General features: G+C 39.5%; 5 protein-coding genes, 2 long non-coding RNA genes and 1 other non-coding gene across 11 annotated transcripts; 5 read left to right on the top strand and 3 right to left on the bottom strand.

The window, feature by feature from the left end:
* Window positions 1–45: 45 nt before the first annotated feature.
* On the top strand, window positions 46–1,478 carry LOC124199280. The gene is made up of 3 exons (XM_046595062.1): window positions 46–217; window positions 281–853; window positions 928–1,478. The coding sequence occupies exons 1-3, from the start codon at window positions 167–169 to the stop codon at window positions 1,171–1,173; spliced, it is 870 nt and encodes a 289-aa protein (XP_046451018.1). The 5' UTR covers window positions 46–166; the 3' UTR covers window positions 1,174–1,478.
* Window positions 1,479–3,441: 1,963 nt separating this feature from the next.
* LOC124200644 (ornithine decarboxylase antizyme 1-like) lies at window positions 3,442–6,476 on the top strand. Its single transcript, XM_046596909.1, has 3 exons — window positions 3,442–3,445; window positions 4,759–4,940; window positions 5,013–6,476. Exons 1-3 carry the CDS (start codon window positions 3,442–3,444, stop codon window positions 5,367–5,369), a joined length of 543 nt encoding a protein of 180 aa, XP_046452865.1. The 3' UTR covers window positions 5,370–6,476.
* A 283-nt stretch (window positions 6,477–6,759) lies between these two features.
* Window positions 6,760–10,755, top strand: LOC124199283. 3 transcript variants are annotated; one of them, XR_006876772.1, is made up of 8 exons: window positions 6,760–6,830; window positions 6,966–7,046; window positions 8,744–9,101; window positions 9,249–9,321; window positions 9,430–9,769; window positions 9,833–10,239; window positions 10,328–10,511; window positions 10,567–10,755. It is a non-coding gene; the product is annotated as an uncharacterized LOC124199283 (long non-coding RNA). The 3 variants fall into 3 exon arrangements; XR_006876771.1 differs by lacking the exons at window positions 6,760–6,830; window positions 6,966–7,046 and adding exons at window positions 7,143–7,325; window positions 7,384–7,577; XR_006876770.1 differs by lacking the exons at window positions 6,760–6,830; window positions 6,966–7,046 and having other exon boundaries at window positions 8,868–9,101; window positions 9,879–10,239.
* On the bottom strand, window positions 8,389–10,078 carry LOC124199281 (neuropeptide F-like). 2 transcript variants are annotated; one of them, XM_046595063.1, is made up of 4 exons: window positions 9,855–10,078; window positions 9,480–9,560; window positions 8,946–9,006; window positions 8,389–8,874 (listed from the first exon to the last, which is right to left on the bottom strand). In XM_046595063.1, the coding sequence occupies exons 1-4, from the start codon at window positions 10,076–10,078 to the stop codon at window positions 8,863–8,865; spliced, it is 378 nt and encodes a 125-aa protein (XP_046451019.1). In that variant the 3' UTR covers window positions 8,389–8,862. The 2 variants fall into 2 exon arrangements, with proteins under 2 accessions (XP_046451019.1, XP_046451020.1); XM_046595064.1 differs by lacking the exon at window positions 9,480–9,560.
* A 548-nt stretch (window positions 10,756–11,303) lies between the features above and the next one.
* LOC124199279 (proclotting enzyme-like) lies at window positions 11,304–13,146 on the bottom strand. Its single transcript, XM_046595061.1, has 7 exons — window positions 13,007–13,146; window positions 12,858–12,941; window positions 12,692–12,779; window positions 12,321–12,631; window positions 12,064–12,224; window positions 11,604–11,724; window positions 11,304–11,528 (listed from the first exon to the last, which is right to left on the bottom strand). The coding sequence occupies exons 1-7, from the start codon at window positions 13,086–13,088 to the stop codon at window positions 11,485–11,487; spliced, it is 891 nt and encodes a 296-aa protein (XP_046451017.1). The 5' UTR covers window positions 13,089–13,146; the 3' UTR covers window positions 11,304–11,484.
* On the top strand, window positions 12,135–14,665 carry LOC124199284. Its single transcript, XR_006876773.1, has 4 exons — window positions 12,135–12,247; window positions 12,319–14,230; window positions 14,314–14,443; window positions 14,511–14,665. It is a non-coding gene; the product is annotated as an uncharacterized LOC124199284 (long non-coding RNA).
* On the bottom strand, window positions 14,219–15,714 carry LOC124199277 (oplophorus-luciferin 2-monooxygenase non-catalytic subunit-like). Its single transcript, XM_046595059.1, has 4 exons — window positions 15,620–15,714; window positions 14,702–15,545; window positions 14,501–14,632; window positions 14,219–14,427 (listed from the first exon to the last, which is right to left on the bottom strand). Exons 1-4 carry the CDS (start codon window positions 15,638–15,640, stop codon window positions 14,291–14,293), a joined length of 1,134 nt encoding a protein of 377 aa, XP_046451015.1. The 5' UTR covers window positions 15,641–15,714; the 3' UTR covers window positions 14,219–14,290.
* Window positions 15,715–15,949: 235 nt separating this feature from the next.
* Window positions 15,950–16,059, top strand: Trnay-gua. Its single transcript has 2 exons — window positions 15,950–15,986; window positions 16,024–16,059. It is a non-coding gene; the product is annotated as a tRNA-Tyr (tRNA).
* The last annotated feature ends 312 nt before the right edge of the window (window positions 16,060–16,371 follow it).

Genomic DNA, 16,371 nt, shown 5'->3' with positions numbered 1-16,371 from the left:
TTCTTTATCGGTGTATCAAAGAAAATGGCAACGTCGTTGGTTCAAAATGTGTCAACAACCACGTGAAATCGCGAAAGATAACTTCCAAGTTATCGTGTTTCATCGTGTAAGTTAGTTGTCTTATCAACGTGGTTTCAACTATTTTCAAAGTCAAACAAAGTCCGCCATGTCTTCTAGAGATACAAAACGTATAAACGTAGCTGCACCTGCTTTATTGGTAATTTTGTTATCACATAAGTTTAAAAAGTACAAGGTCATTTGATTGTTATTACATTTACAGGTTCAAGAAAACCAGATGCAGAAACAATTTATAGAATTCCCATGCTCATCTATTCGTCTCGGGTCGTATAATTTAAGTGGATCTTCATTTATCGTACAGGTGTCATCAACAGAGGTTTTGTTAGAATCAGCCTCCAACAACCAAGAATCACAATCAAATGTTGGTGCATTTCAATTTGATTTGCATTTCCCTGTCAAAGAACTGCTCGAATTTTCATCTCATTTCCACCCAACTCATCCAGTTCTTTTCTTGACATTCAGCCCTGAACTGAGCCAAAATGTTTCAAATCTGTTGAATCTTGACCAAAATGGACCTTACTGGAATTCCCAGAGCACTAAAGAGATCGAAAAAAGAATGACTTTAATTCCCCACACTTTAGATGCTTCAGCCATTAAGGAAATCGTTTCAATGCTGTGCAAAAATTGCAGAATCAACGAATTAAAAGTCGCTGAGGCAACTCAACTCCTCCAGATTTCAATACCGTCATCAGACGAACAAAAGTATCTGGATGCTTTTAATCGTGCCATGAAATCAATCCGAGTTTCCTCGTCAACAATTCCGAAGAAAAATGAGGTAAGATTTGTTTAAAAAGTTTTTCTCCTTTTCTTATAATGACAATTTATAAGAGTTCTTTTGTTATTGAATAGATCGAAATGCAGATTTTTGTCAAGACATTTTCCGGTAGGACTATCACTCTTACAGTTGAGCCTTCAAACACTATCGCTTGGGTGAAAGACAAAATTCAGGAAAGGGAAGGTCTCCCGTCTGATGAGCAATGTCTAATGTTTGCTGGAAAGCAGATCGGTCGGTTCGATAGCCACACTTTGTCCGAGTTTTGCATTCACAAGCAGTCAACCTTGGAATTATTGTCCCGAAATCACATAAAATTGTAAATAGCCTATCCAAAAAAGCAGATTGCAATTCCAGTTTTGATATAATTGATTAATATTTAAATAAGCGCGTCGTTATTCTGATTTGTGTTGTTGCTAGTATTAGTAGAGGAAATACTCAATCAAATGATAGACCTACCGTGATTCTGCACGAGTATAATTTTTTCTTACATTTTTCTCTGTTGGACCCAGCGCTCATTTAACAGTCAAAAAGTCAAACTCTGCCAACATCTCAAACAACTTGCGACAACTTGTATGCAAAGATTTTCCGGTTCGCCTTGAATAAATACCAAGAAGTTGTGACGTCATAGTCGTTATATATGGTCAAGTCGATCAGAGTGTATATTGAATTCTGACGACATTATACGTCGTTAAAAGTAACCAGAAATGAATCTAAAAGGAGAATTAATTGAAGAATTGGTATGGAAAGAAGAATAAATGTTCAGATCAATCGGAATATCTTTTGTCTGACTATAACAGTGTTGGTAAAATTAAGTAACAGAAAATTGCCATTATAGTTTATAACACTAATCTCTCAGTGCAGATAAAAGTTTATATGTCTTTAATTCGTTTATCTTGCGTTGTGAAGGTTATTATCTTCTTGGCAGGGGATCTTGGCTATCAGTCAGCTAGATGTAATCCAATAAGTTTAACCTTGGACAAATAGAAATGATCTGTGCTAGTCATGTCGAATGATGAAATCTTTATAAAGTGTGTCGAAAGTAATGTAAGTATTGTTCATGTCTAAACGTTACATAAAAGAAATTCCACTCTTCTCAAATATAATAAAAGGCAATAAAAATCAAAACTGTTATTGGAGCATTATTGTATAAATTAATGCTGATGAGGTATATCGGGTTTGACAGCTAGCAGATTGAATAGGTCAAATGGAAAAGGGTTGGAAATGATTTAGAAAGGATGTCGATACGAGATATTCGGTGGAACAAAGGACGAACAACCTTCGCTTCGAATTGCGTTACACGCTGAGATTTCCTGTGTTTGCATAATTGGCAACACGGAAGTTTTGATTTCTTAAAATTCCGAATCAGCAGTTTGTTACCAGTTCACGTGCTTACTTATTCATAAACGAAATGAGGAAAAAGCAAGTCGGGATTGAAAGATTTTGGCGAGTTTCGATTGAAACTGATGGATAAAAACTCGTGTTGCTGCATGACTCGGATCTTTCCCGAAGGATTGACGGTCACGGCCGCTAGATGGCCAAATCTGATCAGAAAAGGGGTGGTTGGGAGGGGAGGTTATAAAAGGAAGCAGCACTCGATCCAGAAGATAATAGTCTCAAACGAACATTTCACAGAGTCGGATCCATCCAGAATTGGATCCTTATGTTGGAAGTAACAGCAGAAGACGACGATTCGATAAGTGAAACCAAACAAACTTGGTGGTTAAGTAGTAGTGAGTATGATTATTTTCGGTTCTGAAGCGTTATCGTTAATTGGAGAAGTCAACAATAGTCCTCATCAGTTAAAAGCCATGCCAGCCCTAACATTTTATTCGTGAGTATATTTTGATTTCACGTTTTTTACTTCATTATACCTAGTCCTTGAATTGTTGGCATTAGTCCTGTTGATGGTCTCTTTTGTTCTTGTTTGGGAAAATACGCAATGAAGGAAAAAGTCTAAAGGGTGGCAGCGGCCATCTTGCTTCGTGACGTCTCCCTCCCCTTCTTGTCCTTCTTCTCTCAGCTGCTGCCAAAGCGGGTAGCAACAGAACAAATTATATGTCTACGATAAATTTATCTATTAATCGAATAGTTCAACGATTGCGGATCAAGGCCCAGTCATGTCTCGTGTCCCATTTTTCGATAGAAAATGTTTTTTAGAAATAATTTTCAGTAAAGGTTCTGGTAAAAAAAATAAAAATTTAGTTACGTCATCGTTGATACTGCGCTGCGCAGCCCTTCGGCCTTGTTTTGCTGTTATTTTCTTCTTGTTTTATTGCACAGCCAGAAACGCCGCATCTTGGCATCTGCAATGGCCGTTTGACCTTTTTCGCCAATATTCCAGAAGTTTCCATGCGCATAATCCTTGGCACAATTCGTTGACATGGATGACATTTCGTTATTAATGTAATCGCCATCTGCTCGCATGTTCCAATCTTATTTGATCACGTACCTAGTCACCGTTTGTGCTCGTGCTCGACTGGTTCAAGGGTTGTTCAATTATTTCCAAATCGCTGACGTCGTCTCGGTTCCCCGTGTTACAATTTCTCCTGCAGGGTTTCCTCTTTCAATATTTGGTCCGGTTGATAACAATGGGTAAAAAGCAAAAAAGAAGAAGTCCGAGTCGATAGACGTCAATAGTGTCGACTTCCAACTACGCCATTTGAGATCTTGTGAAACCTGGACAGTTTCCAAACTTGAGACAGGCCAAGCAGGTCCTAACCATTTCTTATTTTTCTGCCACTGTGAACGATATTCTAAACCGCCGTCATCGAATGGTATCCGGTCGTATACGAACCAAGCTTCCTGGGAATTGGGCCGGGATACTGGAAACCCTGGCGATATCTTGTTTCTTTTTACGACGTATATTTTCATAGATTATTATTCGAATGGATGTTTCATGACCTGGTAATAATTCCGTCCACTAACGGAACAAAGCCGAATTTCTTCTTTTCGGTGGGTGATGCAATTTGTTTGGAAATGTTTTTGGCTTCTTTTATTTGTTCCCGAATTTCGCAATCGATCGGCCGTTGGGAACGTAGACTTTGTTCGCCGATCGATAAAGTTGCTATCTGGGCTAGTGTGACGTCACCAAGACTGCAGAAACAAAGCACACGCAAAGAGTTTGAATCTCCATGGCAACGGTCGAAATAAGAATCCGGTCCGTCCTGCATTGTTATTTATTTACAAATTGTCATGGGTGAATGATTTGGTTGCAGTGGCAAAAGAAAAGATTGACGTCACACGTTTTATTTTGTTTGGAATGATTTAAAAAAAAATGGGGTTCTTGTTGTTGGTAAAGGGGGGCGTTTTCTTGTATTATTTTTAGCCGCCACCAGATGGAAGACTCTGCAGACAAACATGAAGGAATGTGTCGTTCTCTTTCACACAGAGTTTTTTTCCCCCCAAGTTCTTCTTCTACTTATATATTTTTCACCAACGTGATGGCGATCTTGGCACTGGGCCGATTTCCTGGCTCTTGTGCAAATGCGATCGGGCGTCATGTGAAAGAAAAGAAAAAGAATCTTTCCTCCAGCAGGAGTAGGAGTGGGGGGGTTGGTGTGTGTTGCCACCACATTTGCAGTTCAGTTGTTGACTGAATGAGTTTCCGATGCCATGTCTCTGCTGTTGATTGTCCCACCCGATGAGTTAATTCTTTATTTATTGTCTTCTCTTCAACTGTTTACCTTAATCCGATTTGTTGTTGTGTCGTTTCTTAACCAAATTTCATTTGTGCAGGTCGTCAAGTGAGGTGAGGGGAGGTGTTTCCATGTCTGGATCGTCTGATGTTACGCCCTTGGCCACGGTCGAGCCATTCGTCGTGAGGTATACTAAATTGATTTTTCATCTTGTGCCAAATGGATTGGAATAATAATAACAACGTCGTGTTTGATTTGCTGTTCAATTAGGCTGGGGGTGGGGCCTCGGTGGTGGTCCTGATGTGCCCCACGCCGCTAATAATCAAGTAGGATCGACACCGCCAGAGGGCCTCAGTAGTAGCCACGGTGGTGTGGGGAATAATCACAACAATAAACAGCAACAACAGCTCTCTGCCAACAGCCAGGAAGTTATTCAACAACAACAACACATTGTAAATCTATACTTTTATTTATTTCTAGCTTAATTCGTTCAAGTTTACTTAATAAATCTTTTGATTGAAAAGGGAGCGGAATTGGTCAAAGCGTCGCGTCAACAACCGACTCGATTGGCGTTTGTGTTGGAATTGACGGCCACTCGAGATTGGCGCTGGGAAGGTGTTTTGTGGCGGGGTCGCCTCTACCTGGAGGTTCCATCACGTCTCGTCCAGACCGGCTCCAAGGAAGGATTCGTGGCTCTTTTGGAGTACGCCGAGGAAGAACTGCAATGCAGTCACGTCATTTTGGCCCTGTCCAAGGATCGGGCCGATCGCGCTGACGTCATTCGCACCTTCATGTTCCTCGGCTTCTCCATTTTGCCACCGGGTCATAAACTGGTGCCGGCCAACTCCAACAATCTCTTCCTGGCCTGCAGTCTCGAGTGAAATTGAAAAGGAAAGAGAAGAAGAAAGAAGAAGAAGGGGGCGCTCAGTAGCCCAACTTACTTTTTTTTGGGGCCCGTTTTCATTTTAGGCAAAAAGATCCACCACCACCACCACCACCTAGTAGCTCTTACCCCTTTTCTCTTTCTCTCTCGTCTCTTGTGTCTATTTCGCTGTGCACGAGCCTGTATTTTGCTGTTTTTTTTGTTTTCTTTTTCATTATCCTTCAGAATAATGGTTCTTTCCCCACCCACCTTTTTTATTAATTAACAACAATCGCCCTGATTTCATCTATAATTTTTTTTCTCCTCAAGTGAGTTGTCGATCCTTAACTTGTTCGAAAATTCAAAAAAAAAATTTCAAAATTGCGCCAAAAAATTACAAAAAAAGAAATTAATTCTAGTTTAGTCAAAAAGTTTCGATTGTGTCTTTTTTTAAATTCTTGTCCCTTTTTTTTATTTCTCTTTTTTCTCTTATTATTACACCACACACACAAACACAACGGGGATCCATTCCAATTCTTTGGTGGGTCAACACGGAAAAAAGAAACCAATCTTAATTAACACCACCCCCATTTCTATTTGTGTATGACGACGCGTTCCAATATTATTGTAGCGAATGTAGTTGGAGACGTTTAATATTTGGAAATCATTGGGTTTTTTCTTCATTTTCTTTTTCATTGTCGAACCTTTTTCAACTGCCATACCGCGACGGTACAAAAAAAAAAAAGAAGAAAATCGTCGATTCGTTCATTGAGTGTTTTAACGCACTGTGACACACACCTCTTCAACTTGATTGTTGTTAGAAATTATTAACAAAAGAAAACCGAATTGGGAAATATGAGTACAATGGTCGTTAGCTTGATGGACTTGAGAATTTTTCCATTTTCGGATTCACCTGCAAATCGCCTGCGATAGATTGAAAAAGTCAAAAAAGGAAACAATTTTTCTCCATATTTTACGTGTCTCTCAGCACTTTTATCCTCTCGCCATCCCCGAAATTTTTTAAAAGTTTTTTTTTCTATAATTCCTTACGGTCCCTTTACTTTTATTCTGGTATTGTTGTACGCTTAATAAAAAACCGATTTAATAATACACTTATTCAGTTGTATTTACAAGTGGCTCCTCATGGCAACGCTGTTACGTCATTTCCTTGTCGAATTTTTGAAGGAACAAAATAATTGATTCTTTTCAAAGTTCTCTTTCATGCTGTTCAATCCTTACTTTTTTAAAAAGGAAAAATAGTTGATTCATATTGGTGACTTAACTTATTCAACAATAAAAAAACGTTACTGAATACTTGACTGGTTTTCACATTTCAGTAGTTTTGATAGTAGCAGTAGAAACCCTGAATGCCAAAGCAGCAAGAGCATGGCAAGAGTCTGAAGTAAATTACTTAACAAGTTAATCAATTGAAACTCGGCAACAAATGTGAAATAATGAAAAATCTACCCAGTTATTATCTGTAAGCCATGTTTATCCCAGATTGTGTTGAATCTATTAAAGACCATTTCTTTTTCGATAACAAGTTGGTGTCTATTTCTACAGTTGAGCTAAACTCAACCTTATCAATAGTTTAATACTTACATTTTTTCTGCAGGTTTGTTTAGAATAGGCAGGTCTAACCAGCAAAATTGGACATCAAGATTATTTCGGCAGCAACAAGCTAATCAGAATAAAGGTAGGCTACATTGAAAACTTTTTAAACAGTTTTTTCCTGCTAATCTTGCTAACTTTTCAACATCTATTGATTAAAAAAAAACACCCAACATTGATTGTTGGATTGAGATCTTTTGAAACTGTTTTCGTTCCACTAGAAAACTGGTGCTGATTATTATTACCTGGTCTTATTAATAGCTTTTTATTTTTGGCTAGATTTAGTTATTGTTGAAAGTCTACGTACCTAAACGTGAGAATACTTAAACAAAACACGGACGTTGATGTTATTGATTATTGAAGGGTATTATTTTCTAAATTTAGACATGATTAGTACTGAAATTATAATTTTTGGTTTACAGCGAACCTTCTAAAAGTCGGGAGAGAGCGCATCGACTCGTAAATTCATCAATCATTCCGTATAATTGATTTCATTTCTACACAATTGCACAAAAGCGCGATCTCGTTTTTAGGTTTCTACGAATTCGAGTAATAGCCTCTCCTATCCCCCTAGTGTTAAACTGGAATACCTGGAAATGTTTAGAGTTATCAGTCCGTAAGTCCTCGTCTCTCTCCCAATTGAATATTGAGCGTAGGTTATATACAATTAGGATCCACCCTTTTCCATGGCGATTGCTACTCCACTTTCATCTTTTATTTGTTGGACGACAAGATGGAGCGCCAAGCTAGGATCAATGATCCTTGTTATGCCAGTTATTGCTTATTATTTACAATGTAGCATTTGTAAAAAACCCTTAAGATATTCTTCGGGTGTTATCTAAGGGATTCGATTATCCCGACACATGATCTATCGAACCCCCCACGTCTTGTGAATTTTAGAACGCACTTCCGTTTTTCAGGCTTTTTTGTCTTGCCCCCTGTCGGATGTGGGTGCATGAAACATTCACGTGCGACTAGCTCCGTGAGCGCAGAGCACTCACGGAATTATTATCATCTCTGGAGGCCCTGCTGTAGTCACTTGCGTGCGCGGAATAGTTTTGCAAATACTTTTTGTACAACATGAGAACACAGGTCGGGAATCAGAGTGACATTTTGTTTTCTTTCGTCAGCAGTTTCTCCATCTTCTTTTGATCGAAAACGGATGGCAAAGTTTAAACTTTTAGGCTTAAATAAAAGCGGAATGGTCTAGACGGGAATACCAGGATTATTCTCTCTGGTGCTTTTTCTCTACATCTTTGGTGGCACTTGAAGAATAAAATATTTGCTCCGACAAAGTGGTAATTATGGGAAGTCTTTTATCAATTCTCAATTGACACTTTTGCCGTCCACATTGGATGTCGAGTTCATGTATTGAACGTGTGTCTATCGATTGTGTAAGTCGTAAAAAGAAATGGAAGGCTGAGAGATGCTGGAACGAGGCGTGTATGTTGCACACTAGGTATTTTAGTCAATATCTACGTAAAAGACTCATACAGCAGAAATAAGACGAAAGATTGAAATGGTTATACATGAAGCAATCAAAAGTCGAGTGACACATTCATCAGTAAAATCGCCAGGAAATAAATAGGTCGACGACAATGCAGAATACGAAACGTTTGGTTATTCCGTTTTCCACGAATAATTTCAAATATAGTAGAGTTTAAGATAATACCGCTTAAAATAATATAATCAATAATTGGAAGGAAACGGACAGAAATAATTTTCACAACACAAATCAAAACTACAAATTAAATATTTTCTTTCTTTTCTTCTTTTCCTCAGGATTTTGCAAGTCAGCAAAGCAATTCGCGCCTTGTCCATTCTCCCAAGCCGGAAATGGAGTGGAGAAATAATCATTTGTCATCGGCTTGGCTTATTCGGGTCGATCCTGCCCCGGCGACTTAATAAGCGTGCTGAGTGTTCCAAAGTGTTTAATTAATTTAATTTAATTTTGTTAGAAATAAGAAAAGAAGAATGAACAAACTTGTGGGTGTAGGGGAAGGTCTTCCATGTCAAAGTATGGCAGACGTCCTCGCTTGCCGAATCTGCAATCAGGAACCCAACGGAAATGGATGATTGGAATTAACAATTGACGCGATTACATCATGCGTGAAAAGTTGAAATAGCTGAAGTATAATGGGTGAGTGCAGCTAGACAATCATTCAAACAGTTCCGTGCATTCCACATGCTAAAGCCAAATGGTTTTTGCTGATCTTTTAGCAATTTGGTTCGTATTTATTAATTGAGAAAAAAGTGTAACAAATTTTTAATTTTGATTTGTTTTCAGTGCGTGCAAAATAGGAAAGAAACCTTTGCGGGAGAATCGCTAGCTGTGAGTTATATGTGTGACTGGTGTGAAGGTAATTTGCTTTTTAAAATTATTTGATTCATTATTGAGGTGCTGCGCGGTGATCAAAATTGCTTTTTTAAAGAAAATGTTGTGATTTTTTGTTTTTTTTTAAATTTAGAATTGAGCGGGAAAAATCAAAAGTCTTTGGATTTGAATTTGAGTTGATACCTGGGACGAACGAGTGAGTTGTCGTAGCGCCGGTCGAGTTGCTTCAGCTGCAGTAACTGGACAATCTTACCGCCCCTGATACTGAACATACGCTAACACAGTTTCAATGTTAAAACAATGGACGGCTCTGCTGAGGTTCATTTGAGAGCAAAAAGGAAAAGTCTCAAAAAACACAATGAAGAGGATCGAACTAATCACTTTGAATTAGGATATACATGCAATCGATGACGGTACACGTCACCTGTCGATGAATGTTTCAAGAGAAAAGGTCAAAACGACCACACACAAAGGTAAAACACACACGTAAAAATCAAACAAATTGTTGGAAAAAATTTGGCAAATTGTTTTTTTAGAAATTTGAATTTTGTATTATACCTGGGCCGGGCGGCTTGACCATAGACTTTGTCCAATCCTTGAAGATATTTGATGGCATCAGCCATGGCCGTCATTTCTCCGCCTTCACCTCCGCTCATGACGTCTCCGCCATCGGCTTTGGTGGTAGTGACGCAAACGGCCAACACGACCATCACCACCAGGAAGACCAAAGCGGCCAACGAACAGGAGCGGGGAAGGAATTGCTGGATGCTGCTGCTGGACATTTTGTGGTTGGGTGAGTCTAGTGGAAGAAGATGATGAGGGAGGTAGAAGAGGCAAGTGTCGACTGTGTCCTGACTGGGCCATTTGGCACCTTTTTATACCCGTTTCCCATCCCTCTGGTCCAGCGGCGTGTGCCCACCGGTTGACGCAGTCGCGGATAAAGGTCGTCGTCGTCTATTTCTCCTACGCTTTTAAATTTCCAATATCTGGACCAGTTCTTTACTTCACTTTTTGTTGTCGGTTAATTTCAGGATTGGAAAAAGTCTGTCAGCCGCAGGATTCCCGCTCAGTTGCAACTGTTTTTGTTTTCCCAACTGCTACGCAAATGAAGAATTGCGAACATGACAACTCAATGGTATAATAACCGCAGCTGCCAATGACGTCGGAAGACGGCCCCAGATATTTACAGACAACTCGAGCCGGAACTGTTGCAGAGTGCGTACAAGAGAACACACACAGTGTACGCATTTGACATTTTTTCTTTTTTTAGTTCTACACATTGGACACAGCACTTGGACACAAATCCTTTTGGGTTGGTGGCGGCTGCCGGCCGGGATGGATTTGACACTCTCCAACACAACAAACCACTTCTCCCACATACACCAAGATGTAACTTTTTTGTCCGTTTCGTCGCGTTAAACTGGAAGGGGGGAAATAAAGTCCCGGAGAATTTTAAAAAAGAAGTCAGTCGATAGTGCCAAGGTTGGCCGTTTTTTCTGACTTTCTTTCCCGGCCGATATTATTATATATCCGTGGTGTGCGTAATATTACGAAAGAGTCGGGGTGGGGCAAGCGTTTGACGGGCAAAGGAAGTCATAGTAGAGAGATAAATGGTTCAATCAGTACAACACGAACCTACAAACGCGTTTATATGAAGTCGAAGCTGAGCCGCCGCCCATAAATTGGGAGCCTTAGAAAAAGGGATCCCGAAAAATCCCGCGGGGAAACAAACACATCTCGGATGTCAGCCAACGTCAATACGTTTTTTCCGTAGCCTTTTTTTTCTATTTTAAAGTAATAGACGCAAAGTCTTGGCCTGAAACAACCGAAAACGTTGTGTAGAGAGAGTGTGTATCGCCAATTTACATGGGTGGAAACAAGAACGGAGGTTGGTCATAAGGAAAATAAGATTATAGATATAAAATTCAGAGGTAGAACCCGCCACCTGAAGCATATTGAAACACGTAAAATTGTTTTCTTTCTTAGCTTCTAAAATATTACGAGAGCTGAAAGATATTTTTTGTTTTGTTTGCAAATGATTTGTTTTTAATTAACAGTGGGAGCCGGGGGGTATATTAACTAAGGCGTCGTAGTTTAATGAATTTATGTTCATTGTCGTCAGTGTAGATTCCGACATTGGATAGTTTGGTGTTATTCTCGTGCATTTCCTTGGCAGCAATGGAATGAATCAGGTTCGCTGGACGGTGGATAGGATCCAGTCCGTGTAATGACCTATAGTGCCAGGGGTGAAATTTAATATTTTTCCTTTCAAAAGAAAATTGGTTTGTTAAAAAATGGCAATTTTACTAGTTCGAGTGTACAGGCCGGGTTTGGTGGGTTCTCCGCATCTGATACCCCAACTAACGACACCAATGGCCGCCCACCGATCGTCCACCATGGACATCATCAGCGGTCCACCACTATCGCCCTGGAAAACAAAACAATAAGGAAATTGAACGAATTGGACACTGAAGATGGGTCCAGTTAAAACCCGACCCTTACCGGCCGCAAAGGGCCAAACCAAAATTGAGATTATTTAACATACAAATGGTCAGCCCCAATAAGTGAAACGTGACCTCCGGCTCGCCCACACGCTCTCACGTCAACAAAATGCGCATCGAGTTACTCGCGAGATGCAATCAAAGCGTTTTGAGGCAAAAATGAATTAGCTTCGTCATCTCTTTTAAGGGCGATGTGCAAATAATAATAATGCGATGGGAGCCGGTTGATGAAATTGGATAACGTAACATGATAGTAGTCGTACTACCTGGCAAGCGTCAGCCGATTTGATTCGTCCACCAGCGCACAGCGTCGTATCAAAGACATTCTTCCCGATGGCTTCCAGACACGCCTGATTGTTCCATATGGGCACTTCCACTTCGCGGAGAGACGGACTAGAACTGCCTAGAAATGCAGTCGTGCCCCAGCCTTCAATGGACGCACACAAGAGAGTAAAATAATTAAATATCGATTGGTTCAATTCAATTCAGTTTTAAAGGTTTTTCTTCATTTATTAAAGCAGACCTGCGACGAAAGCTGTTCGATCTTCCAGTGACGGCAGGGACGGAGGGGGCAGGCAGATCCGCTGGATGACGGGGGAGAATTCAACCGGTCGATTCAATCGAACGATGGCGATGTCGTGCAGGTGAGATCGTGGCTCGTACTGCTGGTGCACAGTTATCTTCTCCACGTTGAATATGTTGTTGACTGTGCTGTTCTCCTCCAATAATGCTCGGGCAGAGTTGTTGTTACTGTTGTCTGGGATCTGAGTCGCAGGCAACCTTCCTGCCAAGTCAAATTCTCCCAGTCGGATTTGTAACTTGCTCGGGTGAACCCTGTAGAATGTTGGCAAATGTCATAGTCAATCGTGGAAGCTGTGAAATGAGGTACCTTACCCACTGACACAGTGTGCAGCAGTCAAGACATGGCGGTCAGAGATCAGGGCTCCAGCACAGTATTGATTTGCATTGGAGCGATAAAAAGCTGCATGACAAAAATGCAATATTATCTGGGCTGCACTTTTTGTTCACAGTTTATAGGCTTGATTTAGACATTTATTACCAGCCATCCAGGGCCACTTTCCTGGGTACGATATTTCACCACCAACGATTCTCGTTTGAGTATTTGCCCTAATTCCACACCCGTCTGAACAAAATGGAAAAAAATTTCACATTACAGATGAGAAAAAGAGTTTAAAATGTAATAAATACCTGGTTTTGCTACTGTTGAATGTATTGAAGTTAAAATTAAACAAACAAGGGGTATCAATTCAGATAAAACAATCAAAGCCATTTTTAATCAAATAAAACCACTGCGTTAATTGTCATTTGGTGTGGGAACGATTAAATGAGTTCTTCTATTTTCTGCAGACGAGAAGACTCTGACCTTAGTGTTGGCATGGCAACGTGACCTCGAATGACCCACTTCTTTTCATGGACAAGGGCAATGGAATCTCAGAAAAAATCTTTTCATATTTATAAAGAAAAAATGTCCATATTGATCGTTTCCATTCTTCTGTAGAAAGAAAATCGTTCATAATTTTTAACGGTGAATCCGACCCTGAATGAAGCTTTAATCGTCATCCATCTTCTTTATTGATCTTTGGAAACAATGCTCTGTGTTCTGTATGGCGGCAAATTTATAAGGAATAAGAAAAAACAGAAATCTTCTCTTACGGCAAAAATCAGAAACTAATTTTGTTTGTATCAATCTTAACTCGTAAATTGTGTGTAAATTGTCAACTAAACTTTTTAATCAGTAGATAATCAAGAACTAGGAAGTAGGAACTCAAGTATACATTTGAATTTTAGCGGGTCGAGATCTGACATCCAGTTTATAGGCAACGCCGCAGCCAAGCGCTTTAATTAAAAATTTAATTTAAAAAATTTTAATCGTCACTTTTAAAATCAGGAATCAACGAATTGTTTAATCAATTTTGTAAAAGAAATCAATTTTTTGTGCGTCTAATGTTGCCTAAAAATGCCAGTTGGCGCTTCCCCCAAATTTCTCACATTGGCATTGTTATTGTGAGGAAGAGCAGACAGCCGACAGGACAGGTTTCATTCGAGATTCGAGAATTTACTTTTTGCTATTCACTTTCGGCAAAATTTCTTCAATTTGTAATTTTTTTAAAGTTAAAATATCTGGAAATTGGGGGCAGTCGATATGTCTGGGTGCATAACATTAAAATTTACATCCTCTACAGGATGCAAAGTTCTTGCATAGATAAGCAATTGGGGCTCAAAGAATTGAAACTGTACTTTTGACTAGCAGGAAATCCTGACTTTTTTTAAGACTGAATCATGACCAACTTTATCGTCAAAGCATCTGATTCTAAAAATACCAATAGATATCAAAGCTGTCAAAATTCCATTGCGGCTTAATTGCTTTGTTAACTGAAAACAAGAACAAAAGCCAGAGAGTCTCCTAATTCAGTATGTATTCAATATTTCACTAATTATAAGATTGAATTAATTATGGAATTCAAAACATATTTAACAATTGATGTATCCACCAGGATTCAAGTCTTCAAAACTGGTTGAATTAGCACAAGTACCTCCAGTTGTAGCTTTCAGGAGGTTTGGATTATCACGAATAAGCCATGCAAGCCCACAGTCACAGGAGAATGGATCTGGTGGTGGTTCAAAGTATTATTATTATTTTTCTTTTAGTAGTAACAATTAAATAAGTTTTTAATTATTCACTGTTTGCCAGGAAGACTGATCCAGTGGAATTAGCAATGCCAGCCATCTGTGTCAAAACTGGCTGGAAAACTGAGTAATCAAATGATACCAGGTTGTTGTTGCTCAAATCGATTTCTGCATAACTGTAATCGCCTGTAGAATTTGATAAACTCATGGAATACCTTTGCATGCTCTTTTTAAATTTCAGAATAATCTACTAACCTTGAAATGCGTTGGGTTCAATGGTATCCAGTGATACATTATTTAGGTAAATTTTTTGGGGGGCAGTGAGAGAAAGTGCGCCAGTGTTGACCATTGAAATGTTGTTGTTAGTCAAGGCGAAATTGATGACATTTGGTAGTGAAACGATCTGCGAGGGGACTCTAGTGATTTGATTTTTTGATAATGTCAACGTGGTTAAAGTACTGGCAGATGTACTGGAAACAAACGCGTTCAAAACAATGTCAACAGCCTGGTCACTTAACCCGTCGTTGTAAAAGTAGAGATGATCAAGACTGGAAAATGCTCTCGCTGGGAAATTAATCAAATCGTCAAACCCTTGGCTATTATCGATCGCTAGTCCCACCAGACTTGTTAAAGGAGGAAGATTTTCAATGGGTTTGACGTTCGAAGTAGTGTCTAAACGGAGTTCTTCTAACCTCGTAAATCCCCTCAGGAAATCAAAATTGAGGAGACTTAAATCGCATTTAGAGATGACCAACTGTTTGGTGTAACTACTGGATGATCGAATCGCAGCAGGATCCATGATCAGCTGAAAAGAATCTCTACTCGTGCCAAGCAAATCCATGATTAAGGCACGTTTACCAGCCAATAGGTCAGCCGGAATAGTTCCTCCTGCAGCTGGAAGAATAATAACTAAGCTGTAGATGTCGAGTGCAGTCGTTCTACTGAAAGCAGCTTGAATATCTAAGGGCATAACATCGATACAATTGACGTACAAATTGCCATCAGCATCTTGGCCACAAGCGCACGGACTGTAGTCTTCGCATTCCGCTTGAATGTTGGGTAAAATTCCGGCTACCAGAACGATGAAAACTGTCGCGATCTGTATTGAATTTTTAAGGTTTCTATTAATTGATAACAAATCAAAAATAGCTACCGTTTATTTATGTAACTTACACAGGTATGGTAGACGTTCATTTTGTCTCAACTTACCTGAAAACAGGTGAAAAACTGACTACTATACATGAAGCCCTTGATAACGCTTGATAAACACTTGCACGCTCGGTCATATTGATTATATAGTACGTGCTGCGTAGATTTCTTCATAGTTACCTACGTCATCGTACGTTATTATCTCGCAAGATCAATGATCCGGTTCATTATAGTCTTAATACAGGAAAGTAAACACAAGATATTTCTGATGTCATGTTATCTGTTTGTTTGCTTGTTAGTCAGTGTTTGTAAAGTGATTGTAATCATATCGAATTTGTTTCACGTGTGCATATCCCGTCGGTAGCTCAGTTGGCAGAGCGGTGGACTGTAGATTCGTGATTCACGCTGAATTCAGGTGGAAACAAGTTATCCATAGGTCGCTGGTTCAATTCCGGCCCGACGGAGTAATTTTGTTTTGCAACCAAAGTGAATTACAGCTTTTTTCAAATGACGTTATCAATGGGACCCTTAAAATAAACGACTGCTTCTTGATAATTAATCAAAAGATTTAAAGAAAGATTTATTTCTGATAATATTCATCTGCTTGAGGGAATATGGTGGAACAGTTTGTTTCTGTGTTGTAACAGGTGGTTGTAAGGAGAGCAGAGAATTAGAACGTCCAAGAAGTAAAAACAGAGCAAAAGAAAGTTTCTTGTGTAAAAAGTCCCGCTACCCGGCTCAGTGTACTAGCTTGCACAGCAAGTCGATCGTGAATT

The sequence above is a fragment of the Daphnia pulex genome, chromosome 8 (genome assembly GCF_021134715.1).
Source record: "Daphnia pulex isolate KAP4 chromosome 8, ASM2113471v1".
Lineage (NCBI taxonomy): Eukaryota > Metazoa > Arthropoda > Branchiopoda > Diplostraca > Daphniidae > Daphnia > Daphnia pulex.
The sequence above is the reverse complement of the archived record's forward strand: the minus strand, read 5'-3'. Positions and strand labels throughout refer to the sequence as shown.